The sequence below is a fragment of the Moschus berezovskii genome, chromosome 7 (genome assembly GCF_049115385.1).
Source record: "Moschus berezovskii isolate FMDL1 chromosome 7, NW_MosBer_1.0, whole genome shotgun sequence".
In the NCBI taxonomy this organism is placed as follows: domain Eukaryota; kingdom Metazoa; phylum Chordata; class Mammalia; order Artiodactyla; family Moschidae; genus Moschus; species Moschus berezovskii.
The window spans coordinates 70146028-70158312 of record NC_142466.1 but is presented as its reverse complement, the minus strand read 5'-3'; the positions used below and the strand labels follow the sequence as shown (position 1 = coordinate 70158312).

Sequence of the window (12285 nt, the reverse complement as noted above, 5' to 3'; positions counted from 1 at the left end):
GCAAACTTCAGAGACACATAGTAAATATTTTAGACTTTGCACAAAACAACTCAACCTTGGCATTTTAATATGAAAACAACCATAGACAATACGTAAAAGAATGGGTATGGTCAGGGGTTTCCCTGGTGGCTCAGTAAAGAATCTGCCTACAATGTGGGAGACCTGGGTTCGATCTCTGGATTGGGAAGATAACTGGAGAAAGAAATGGCAACCTACTCCAGTATTCTTGCCTAGAGAATCCCATGGACAGAAAAGCCTGGTGGGCTACAGTCCATGGGGTCACCAAGAGTCGGACATGACTGAGTGACTAAGCACAGCACACATTCCAGTAAAACTATGTAAAAGTAGGCATTATATTCTGATTCTTTGCTTGATAGCTCAGTTGGTAAAGAATCTGCCCGCAAGGCAGGAGACCCTGGTTCAATTCCTGGGTTGGGAAGATCCCCTGGAGAAAGGAAAGGCTACCCACTCCATTATTCTGGCCTGAAGAATTCCATGGACTGTATAGTCCATGGGGTCCCAAGGAGTTGGACACGACTGAGTGATTTTCACTTCACTTCAACTGGAAAAATGTTTTATAGAACTGTACATACAGGTGTGGTACCAAGTTGCTTCTTAATTTTCCTAGAACATGTCAGTCCTTTACCATTTTATGGTTTTGTTTCCTTTCTCTCTTGAATTCAAGAGGACAGGAACTTCATCTTAATTGATTGATGTACTGTCAGTGCTAGAACAGGGCTTCGAATATAGCAGACAGTAAATATTTGGAGAAGGTTGAATAAAAAATGAATGTTTGTAACAAAACCACAAGCATGTGTGTAAAAAGATGACAAGTAGTAAATATCAAAATGTTAGTCACGATTATCTCTACATGATAGGATTACGGATTAAAAAAAATCTTTGATAATGACATATATATATATATATATTCCCTCTGGGTATGACACTAACTTTTCCTACACTTGTCCCAGGTTTTTATTCCCTGAGGCAATCATTTGCTCAGTGATATTTTTCACACCCATGTTTTCTTGCAGATAGTGACTGAAAGTTGCATTTACCTCATCAGTTCATCACCAAGTCCTGACATTTCTGCCTCTGACATATCCTTTGATCCTCCATTTCCACTTCCTTAGACCTAGCCCCACCCTCTCTTACCTCATTCATTTCAGTAGCTTCCAGACTACTCTCCATTCTTCCATCTTTGCCCCCATTTAATCATTTTCTACACAGCAGCCAGAATGATCTTAAAAAGTAAATGAAATCCTCTCCCTCCCTCCTCACAATCTTTCAGTGTCTATGCAGTATATTTAGAGTAAAACCCAGATCCTTAATGTGCCCTTACGTTTCCTGTATACTTTGGTGCCTTCCACCTTTTCTACTTATCTGATGCCATTCTTTACTCATTGCTGCTGCTGCTGCTGCTAAGTCACTTCAGTCGTGTCCGACTCTGTGCGACCGCATAGACGGCAGCCCACCAGGCTCTTCCGTCCCTGGGATTCTCCAGGCAAGAATACTGGAGTGGGTTGCCATTTCCTTCTCCAATGCATGGATGCATGCTAAGTCGCTTCAGTTGTGTCGACTCTGTGTGACCCCATAGATGGCAGCCCACCAGGCTCCTTCATCCACAGGATTCTCCAGGCAAGAACACTGGAGTGGGTTGCCATTTCCTTATCCAATTCATGCATGTATGCTAAGTCACTTCAGTCGTGTCCAACTCTGTGCGACCCTATGGACAGCAGCCCACCACGCTCCTCTGTCCACAGGATTCTCCAGGCAAGAGTACTGGAGTGGGTTGCCATTTCCTTCTCCCTTTACTCATTACACTCCAGCAAAATAGCCTTTCAGTTTCTTGGAGCCCACAAATATTTTTTTGGTGCCTTTGGGCCTTTTTACAAGAAAACTTTCTTCAAGGAACTTTCCCACACCCACTCATTTCTCCTAATTTTTACTCAGTCTCCACTTCTCAGTTTTAATGACACTTCGTCAAAGACATCTTTCCAGACCTTTAAACTAAATACACTTTTCCAGATATACTATTTCATTGCATCTTGTAGTTATTTTTCATAGCACTTGTCAGTTTGTGACTTTTATCTTAATATCTGTGACCTTCCTTAGTTTGTAAGTTCCAAACGGGCAAAAACTATGTATTTTTTAATCACTATATCCGCAATTCCTGGCAAAATTGCTGGTGCATTGTGGAAAAAAACACTAACATTTGTGGCTTGTATACATATATCATCATCTATATTTAGAGAACACCTTGAAAGATGGAACGTAAAACTGAGTGCACAAAACAGGCAAAATCATTCTCTCTGTAGTTTGGGGCAAGGTGAACTGGCAGTGAGGGCCTCTACCCACAAGGTGGCAGCACCTACCTGGCTCTTCAGTTCAGTTCAGTTCAGTCGATCAGTCGTGTCTGACTGTCCGCGACCCCATGAATCACAGCACGCCAGGCCTCCCTGTCCATCACCAACTCCCGGAGTTCACTCAAACTCATGTCCACAGAGTCAGTGATGCCATCCAGCCATCTCATTCTCTGTCGTCCCCTTCTCCTCCTGCCCCCAACCCTTCCCAGCATCAGAGTCTTTTCCAGTGAGTCAACTCATCGCATGAGGTGGCCAAAGTATTGCAGTTTCAGCTTTAGCATCAGTCCCTCCAATGAACACCCAGGATTTATCTCCTTTAGAATGGACTGGTTGGATCTCCTTGCAGTATAAGGGACTCTCAAGAGTCTTCTCCAACACCACAGTTCAAAAGCATCAATTCTTCGGCGATCAGCTTTCTTCACAGTCCAACTCTCACATCCATACATGACCACGGGAAAAACCATTGCCTTGACTAGACGGACCTTGGTTGGCAAAGTAATGTCTCTGCTTTTTAATATACTATTAAGGTTGGTCATAACTTTCCTTCCAAGGAGCAAGCGTCTTTTAATTTCATGGCTGCAATCAGCATCTGCAGTGATTTTGGAGCCCAAAAAAATAAAGTCTGACACTGTTTCCACTGTTTTTCCATCTATTTCCCATGAAGTGATGGGACCAGATGCCATGATCTTTGTTTTCTGAATGTTGAGCTTCAAGCCAACCTTTTCACTCTCCTCTTTCACTTTCATCAAGAGGCTTTTGAGTTCCTCTTCACTTTCTGCCATAAGGGTGGTGTCATCTGCATATCTGAGGTTATTGATATTTCTCCCAGCAATCTTGATTACAGCTTGTGCTTCTTCCAGCCCAGCATTCCTCATGATGTACTCTGCATATAAGTTAAATAAGCAAGGTGACAATATACAACCTTGACGTACACCTTTTCCTATTTGGAACCAGTCTGTTATTCCATGTACAGTTCTAACTGTTGCTTCCTGACCTCCATACAGGTTTCTCAAGAGGCAAGTCAGGTCATAGCAAACACCCTCTTCCAACAACACAAGAGAAGACTCTACACATGGACATCACCAGATGGTCAACCCCGAAATCAGATTGATTATATTCTTTGCAACCAAAGATGGAGAAGCTGTATACAGTTAGCGAAAACATGACCAGGAGCTGACTGTGGCTCAGATCATGAACTCCTTATTGCAAAATTCAGACTAAAATTGAAGAAAATAGGGAAAACCACTAGACCATTCAGATATGACCTCAATCAAATCCCTTATGATTATACAGTGGAAGTGAGAAATAGATTTAAGGGACTAGATCTGATTGATAGAGTGCCTGATGAACTCTGGACGGAGGTTCGTGACATTGTACAGGAGACAGGGACCAAGACCATCCCCATGGAAAAGAAATGCAAAAAAGCAAAATGGCTGTCTGAGGAGGCCTTACAAATAGCTGTGAAAAGAAGAGAGGCGAAAAGCAAAGGAGAAAAGGAAAGATATAAGCATCTGAATGCAGAGTTCCAAAGAATAGCAAGGAGAGATAAGAAAGACTTCCTCAGTGATCAATGCAGAGAAATAGAGGAAAACAACAGAATAGGAAAAACAAGAGATCTCTTCAAGAAAATTAGAGATTCCAAGGGAACATTTCATGCAAAGATGGGCTCGATAAAGGACAGAAATGGTATGGACCTAACAGAAGCAGAAGATATTAAGAAGAGGTGGCAGGAATACATAGAAGAACTGTACAAAAAAGATCTTCACGACCAAGATAGTCACGATAACGTGATCACTGACCTAGAGCCAGACATCTTGGAATGTGAAGTCAAGTGGGCCTTAGAAAGCATCACTACAAACAAAGCTAGTGGAGGTGATGGAATTCCAGTTGAGCTATTAAAAGTCTTGAAAGATGATGCTGTGAAAGTGCTGCACTCAATATGCCAGCAGATTTGGAAAACTCAGCAGTGGCCACAGGACGGAAGAGGTCAGTCTTCATTCCAATCCCAAAGAAAGGCAATGCCAAAGAATGCTCAAACTACCGCACAATTGCACTCATCTCACACACTAGTAAAGTCATGCTCAAAATTCTCCAGGCCAGGCTTCAGCAGTATGTAAACCGTGAACTCCCAGATGTTCAAGCAGGTTTTAGAAAAGGCAGAGGCACCAGAGATCAAATTGCCAACATCCGCTGGATCATGGAGAAAGCAAGAGAGTTTCAGAAAAACATCTATTTCTGCTTCATTGACTATGCCAAAGCCTTTGACTGTGTCGATCACAATAAACTGTGGAACATTCTGAAAGAGATGGGAATCCCAGACCACCTGACCTGCCTCTTGAGAAACCTGGCTCTTAGGTTTAAATTCTAAGGCTTCAGGGATACATGCCAAGTTTTCAAGTTTCGTGTTGGTAGGAGATTTGGAAGAATGTTGGCATTTGTAGGGAAAGGGGAGAACTTGAAAATTCTAGAATTATGGAAAGAAGCTTCTGACCCCTTACTTTATACTTCGTACTGCCTCACGAAATTTGAGCAGATGCATTAGAGACTTTAGAAAGGAAAATTATAAGAGATGGACCCCAAAAGATCTGGTTTTGAATCCCAGATCTACCTCCCCCCAACTCTGTAATGGGTAATTTGGGTAAATTACTTGATTTCTCTTAAATTACTTGATTTCTCTAAGCTTCTGTTTCCTTTTCTGTCAAGTGGGAATTATGATATCTACCTTTCAGGATTATAAAGACAGGAACTTAATAATATGAAGGTGCTCATTAAATGCTAACTGTTGCTCTTCATCTCTGAGGTATAAGGCTTTCCTCACCTAGCAGCTACTTTGAAGGTTTCAGTTGAGGAATCCTTCAACAGGAGTTGAAAGTCTAATGCATGGGTTTCAGAGGTTGCTCATCCTCAGTATTCAGGGAGTGCACATATATTTTATTTGGGTTCTGGGATTAAAATAACATAGGAAAGAGTCTTCTGGCTTACCCAAAAGACAGCTACACAGAAGCCTGTACCTCGTCATCATATTTGCCCTGTCAGAGACAGTTTTAGGGTAGATTTCCGGTTAATGCTGGCTCAGCTCTATTTTTCTATGTTGTCCCTTAAAAAAATGAGTTGGTAATAGGTGCAGTAGCCTGTACAGCAGAGATGGCATATGCTTCCTACTTCCCTCTGTCAGCCCAGATCAGGCTCACTAGACTGCATCTCTTTCTCAAGGAGCCTGGATGTGACTCAGAATCATGGAACTCTGGAGAGCTACTGCTAGTGAGTAGGCCCTGGCTTGTGAAATGAATCCCATTTCTATCCATGCGCTAAAGAATTGAGCCAAGTGAAGCAACAAACAAGTACATTCTCTAGGCCCTAATAAAAGGGGAGCCTTTAAAAGTATTCAAATTCTAATGTACTGGTAGGTATCATTGTTTTAATTTTTATATAAATAACAATGTAATAATATAGAACTTTGCTCTCAGTTACTTTCCAGAGAATACCATGATACACAGTGTTGCACTTTCTAACTTTAGAAAGCTAGCTCTTCTAAAGATGATCCATCTTTAAACTTATCGAAGGGTTTTGTGGTACCAGAACAAGTAACTTTGCAGGCCCCCCAAAGCATTGCCTCTTAGGGTAGGGGCCTTAATCCAGGCTTTAATGTCCCCCAGCCAGTGAAGCATTTCAAAGAGAACAGAGGGTCTGAGAAACCAGCAAGCCTCAGGTTTGGATTCTCACTCATTTGCTCGGCAAATACATAGCAAATGTCTGCTGTGGGCAGGCACTGCTCTAGACACTGAGTATGCAATAAAGAACAAAACAGACACAAGCTCCTCCCAGTAGGTTGGTTTGCAGTGGTGGGCTTACCTGCCCCCCGCCCCCCACCCCACAAACCACGCAGAGGGTGCTCGCGTGCATTCTCGGCCCTCAGATGTGCTCTGTGCTTTAGGACTTGAGGAATATCTCCTTAGCAGTTTTTCATCATTGGTTCTTTTTCATCTCTCTTATCAAGATAGGAAATTGAGGTTCAGAAAAGAGAATTTTCTCAAGGCCACTTGGCAAGTTAAGTGGCAAAGTTGAATCCTGATTCTAGATCTGCTGCCCTGAATTTAGGTTACGCTTTGGCCACTGGACAGCTGGAACATCGTAGAAAGGGGCTTTCCAGTTGTTTTATCCATTTTATTCTCTGGTTCAGCATATGTTAACTGAGCACCTCAACTGAACTATGGGCAGTGCCATTTCAGAAAACTACAGGCATCTTTGTGTGGTAACACTCTGGTGTCCATAGCAGTGTTTCTGCTTTTCCTGTTAAGTTCATCAATACACATGAACCTGTTCTGCCCTGCAGAAATCTGAACTGAGCTACAAATATGGGCTTCCCCAGTGGCTCAGTGGTAAATAGTCTGCCTACCAATGCAGGAGATGTAGGTTCGATCCCAGGGTTGGGACGATCCCCTGGAGGAGGACTTGGCAACCCACTCCAGTATTCTTGCCTGGGAAATCCCATGGACGGAGGAGCCTGGTGGGCCACAGGGTCACAAAGAGTCAGACACCACTTGCCAACCAAAACAAAGAGAAACACGGACGGCTGCATTCCCTTTTTCACTGTTTTGTGTCTCAGGTACGAATTGCTACGGAAGGAATCAATGGAACTGTTGGTGGAAGCAGACTGGCCACCAGACTGTATGTCAGTGTCATGCTTTCCTGCCCACTGTTTAAGGATTACCTGTGTAAGGATGATTTTAAGGTAAGAGAGATTGAAAATAAAGTGGATTGAGAGCCATTTGCTTCTGCTTCAGTGCCTCTTCCCACTCCAGGCTATGAAGAAGATCACCATAAAGAAGTAAGCCGTGCTAGACTGAATACCACTTCCCCTCGAGGTCTTGAGGCAGCTCAGTAGAAAGAGTATGCTCCTTCCAATTCATCTTCCAAGTTGCCACCATGTGATCATGGGCCTTTTTATATAGAATAAGGACATTGCAGCTTACACACACTAAACTCAAACTTAGCCATATTTGCTCACTTGAGAGACCACCTGTTTCAGGGGGTCACTGTGTGTTTAGTAAACCTGGTGGGATCAGACCAGCACTCATACCACAGCGGGAATGAAGCTGTTGCTCTCTGAAGGAGAGATTTTATGTCGGAGTGACTTTATGCTTTAGTGTCATGGGTTACAGAGGTGGTGGGAAATACCTTGCTAGTAAGTGTTAGTGTTGGTGATGATGATATGAAAAGAAAAGGCTGTGACTCCTGAACAAAAGCTTGGATGCAATCTTACATATAGAAATTGCTCAGTGGTGTTTCGGTTTTATAGTTAAATGCTTATTGCTATAGAAACACCTTTTCAATTTGACATTTCTACACATGGTAGATAGGCAAAAAAGAAGTGCCAAATGTAAGATGACATCTGTTGTGTAATAATAGGGTAGCTGAAGTATTAAGAAACCTCCAATTAGGAACAGCTCTTTCAGTGGGAGAAGGGAGTTAGAGCATAGAATGTTCCAGATAATTCAACTTAATAAATATCTTATACCTGGAGATGGGAAAGAAAGACTGTATTCTGTTTTGTTTCTCATTGGCTAGACCAGCAAAGGAGGAGCTTGCTGTTTTCCAGAATTGCGTGTTGGTGTGTTTGAAGAAATTGTGCCCATGGGGATCAGTCCCAATAAGATCTCCTATAAGAAGCCTGGTATGCTTGCTTTAAGAAGAAACATTTTCCTTTTCTTCATAAGGACAAATCTTAATATAGAGACAAATGTGAAAGCTAGCCATTCTGATCAGCAAGGGTTGTAATGAATTCTCTCTTCAGAATAGCTGTGGGGTGGCTGACACTCATGTCATTCAGTGCTCAAGTTGGCTCTTCTCTTTGGTGCTCTGTGATTGGAGACTCACTACTTAGAATGATCTGGCGTAGTTATTCTTCTTGGCGATGGTTTGGAAAGAAGTTGTTTTCTCTTTCCAAAAACAGCAATTTGGGAAGTGTGTAATTATTACTTGTAAATAGTTCATCAAATGGATAAGACATACAGACTTTTTGCTACAGGAAGCAAGCAGCTTTCACCATGAAAGCAGTTTGTTTGCAAGTGCTCTAGAATGTTCTCTTTCCCCCCTCACTCATGGGTACCATAGGTGGTTGAAAGACATTTGTTTGGCTGGGGTTTTTGGTTTTGTTTTACTTTTTACTATGAAAAATTTCAGACATTTTAAAAAGTAGAAAAAATATTACAGCGAATGCCCATGTTCCTATCCTGCAGCTTCAACAATTACAGATTCAAGGCCAACTTTCATCAATCCCTACTCCCTTCCCCCAACCTAGATTATTTAGAAGAGAATCCTGATGTCATGTCATTTCATTCCTATTTTAGTAGATATTGCTAAAAAATAAAGGGTTTTTAGAAAATAAATAATTATAAAACCATCATATCCAAAACATTTTAATAGTAATTACTTAATATTACTGAATATCCAGTCTGGGGTTAAAATTCCCAGTTATCTCATAATTTTAAAAGTTTGTTTCTATCTTGATTCAAGTAAGGTCTCAGTTCAGTTCAGTTCAGTCGCTCAGTCGTGTCCGACTCTCCGCGACCCCATGAATCACAGCATGCCAGGCCTCCTTGTCCATCACCAACTCCCGGAGTACACTCAAACTCATGTCCACAGAGTAGGTGATGCCATCCAGCCATCTCATTCTCTGTCGTCCCCTTCTCCTCCCGCCCCCAACCTTTCCCAGCATCAGAGTCTTTTCCAGTGAGTCAACTCGTCGCATGAGGTGGCCAAAGTATTGCAGTTTCAGCTTTAGCATCAGTCCCTCCAATGAACATCCAGGACTGATCTCCTTTAGAATGGACTGGTTGGATCTCCTTGCAGTATAAGGGACTCTCAAGAGTCTTCTCCAACACCACAGTTCAAAAGCATCGATTCTTCGGCGATCAGCCTTCTTCACAGTCCAACTCTCACATCCATACATGACCACGGGAAAAACCACTGCCTTGACTAGACGGACCTTGGTTGGCAAAGTAATGTCTCTGCTTTTTAATATACTATCAAGGTTGGTCATAACTTTCCTTCCAAGGAGCAAGCGTCTTTTAATTTCATGGCTGCAATCAGCATCTGCAGTGATTTTGGAGCCCAAAAAAATAAAGTCTGACACTGTTTCCACTGTTTTTCCATCTATTTCCCATGAAGTGATGGGACCAGATGCCATGATCTTTGTTTTCTGAATGTTGAGCTTCAAGCCAACCTTTTCACTCTCCTCTTTCACTTTCATCAAGAGGCTTTTGAGTTCCTCTTCACTTTCTGCCATAAGGGTAGTGTCATCTGCAGATCTGAGGTTATTGATATTTCTCCCAGTCTACTCATTGTGATTGAGCCTTTTAAGTCCCTTTTAACCTAGAGCCTCCATCTTTTATTTTCCCATGCAGTTTATTTTTTGAAGGAACTAGAAAATTTTGCTTGTAGTATTTCCCAGAGTCAGGATAATGCTGATTGCATCTCCATGTAATGTTCCTCTGTCTTTTGTGTTTTCTGTGAATTCTAGTCACATTTATGGTAGTACTAACAGGAATATTATGTGTGCCATGATGGAATTTTACATTTCCAGTAGCCACATTTTAAAAAGTAAAAGGAAACAAGTGAAATTAATTTCAATAATACCCTTTATTTAATGCAGTGTAGCCAAAATACTAGTTCAACTTGTATCCAATGTAAAAAAATATTAACAAGATATTTTAGGGGCTTCCTTGGTGGCTCAGTGGTAAAGAATCCACCTGCCAACGCAGGAGACACGCGTGTCCCACCTGGCTGCAGAGCAACTAAGCCCATGTGCCACAACTATTGAGCCCATGGGCCACAACTACTGAAACCGGCGTGCCCTAGAGCCTGTGCTCTGCAACAACAGAAACCACTGCAAGAAGCCTGCACACCGCAACTAGAGAGTAGCCACTGCTCACCACAACTAGAGAGAAGCCCATGCGGCAACACCGACCCAGTGCTGCCAAAAGTAAATAAAAGTTATAACAACAGAGATGTTACTATTTTTTTTTTGGTATACTGAGTCCTTGAAATTCTGCATGTGTCACCCTTTTTACAGCACATCTCAAACCACATGTCCAGTGCCCATTAGCCACATGTTGGCTAGTGGCTACCATATTAGACAGCCCACATCTAGAGACTTGATCAGATTCAGGTTTGATTTCCATTTTTCTTTTCTTTCCTTTTTTCCTCCAAGTCTACTTCATAGGTAGTACTATCTCCTTTCATCAGGAAACAGAAAGGTCTGGCTGGCTTTATGTTCATTTTTTAATATGTAAATATTTAAAAAGAAGGATAAAAGTTAAACCACAGGGAAATGGGAGTAATATACAAGCATCTGGGGAAGGAGACTCATGTATGAGGACAGAAGGCCCCAAAGGGCCATGTCTGCTTAGTGTCCTTACCTTGGCAGGAGGACCTCGTCGGCACTACAGGACCTCGCTGTGGAGGTGAGGGGAGAATTCCAGGCAGTGCTGTGCTGCCTTCATTTGAGCTGTGTTGTTTGAAGGCAGTTCCTCTAAGCAGGTCTATGTGAGTCACTGTCTGATCAGGCCTCTACAGGGCCAGGAGGGTAGCTACAGTAATAGCAGCAGCAGGAACAGGTTGGGTTCCCTGCAGTTCCCTGTAAGGGGAAGGCTCAGCAGATTTCCATGCTTGTCATCAGTTTTGAACCTCCCTTTCCACCCCCTGTTTTGGTGACTATGTAATTATGTGACAATCACATATAAAATCTGGCCTTGTTACATTCTCCCTGCAGTCCTCAGATGGGCAGGCAGGAATCTAGATTCCCTGGTCATGCTCTGGGTCTCTAACCCCATCTGGGTACCCAGCAGCTTCAGGGGGCTGTTGGGATCCATCCCTGAGTGGTGCTGTCAGGATCGATCATGAGTGGTAACTGATGCACCAGAGCCCCCACCCATGAGGTGTGGTTGCTCCCCTGCCAGATTCACCGAAAGTTCTTCCCAAGCTACTGAGATGTCTGGACCTCTAAAGGTATAGGAATATTTCTCCCCGGAGAGCAGAGAAGGCGAAAGGCCCCAGCAGACAGGTTCTTCCTTTCAGTCTCCTTGTATTTTACTTCATCTCCTTTCTCTCCTTCTTCTGGCCTTTTATCTTTTCTCTCTTGCTTCTTTCTCATATTTCATTCCTGCTGTCAACCCCTTTTCTCTTTTACTCACGCACACAAACTTAGACACATTCTTTTCTGTTATATTTTTAAAAGACTTATTCAAACTTTGTTCCATAACCATATGCTCACACCTGCCTGTCTGAGATTCTTAACCTCAGACTTGATGTTGGTATAGAACAGTTTCTAAGCCTACAGTCAAGCATATACATGTCCAAGCCCCTCCATATACAGGAACAGTTGAACACTGGCCGTAACATGGACCAGCAAACCCACATGGAAGTTACATCTCTACAGCCTGGCTTTTATCATTGGGTTCGACCACGTATGAGGATGCAGAATTCTTTGACTAATTATTTCAAACTGCCAGGTCTCTACAGCGCTCATCTTAGGAGGGAGAGTGAGGACATGGAATTACTAAATTCTGTCATTATGCTGATCAGATAGCATTACTTTCAGGCATAATTGTAATTATGAAGAGGAAACATTTAGGTGGGGAGGAACAAATGGAAATCATTGGGCTGGGCCCTGTGTGATTTGGTTCTGTTTTTAACCAATTTTTGTTTGATTTTAGGAATCCATTTATCCCCAGGTGAATTTCATAAAGAAGTAGAAAAGTTTCTGTCTCAAGCAAATCAAGAAGAAAGTGATACTATCCTATTGGACTGCAGAAACTTCTATGAAAGCAAAATAGTAAGTAAGAAAACCACAACTGAGTTCCCGCAGCACAGCATGTTTCTGAAGGGGACACTGTGTGCCCACCTGTGGCCCAGCCAG

General features: G+C 42.5%; 1 protein-coding gene across 2 annotated transcripts in view; it reads left to right on the top strand.

Moving 5' to 3' along the window:
• The window catches only part of TSTD2 (thiosulfate sulfurtransferase like domain containing 2), a 31233-nt gene that overhangs the window by 13490 nt on the left and 5458 nt on the right, over window positions 1-12285 (top strand). For both annotated transcript variants that reach the window (XM_088837998.1, XM_055427102.2), the window contains exons 5-7: window positions 6973-7098; window positions 7935-8040; window positions 12083-12201. In XM_088837998.1, coding sequence (XP_088694124.1) covers window positions 6973-7098; window positions 7935-8040; window positions 12083-12201 — 351 coding nt within the window. The remainder of the gene's footprint in view (window positions 1-6972; window positions 7099-7934; window positions 8041-12082; window positions 12202-12285) is intronic.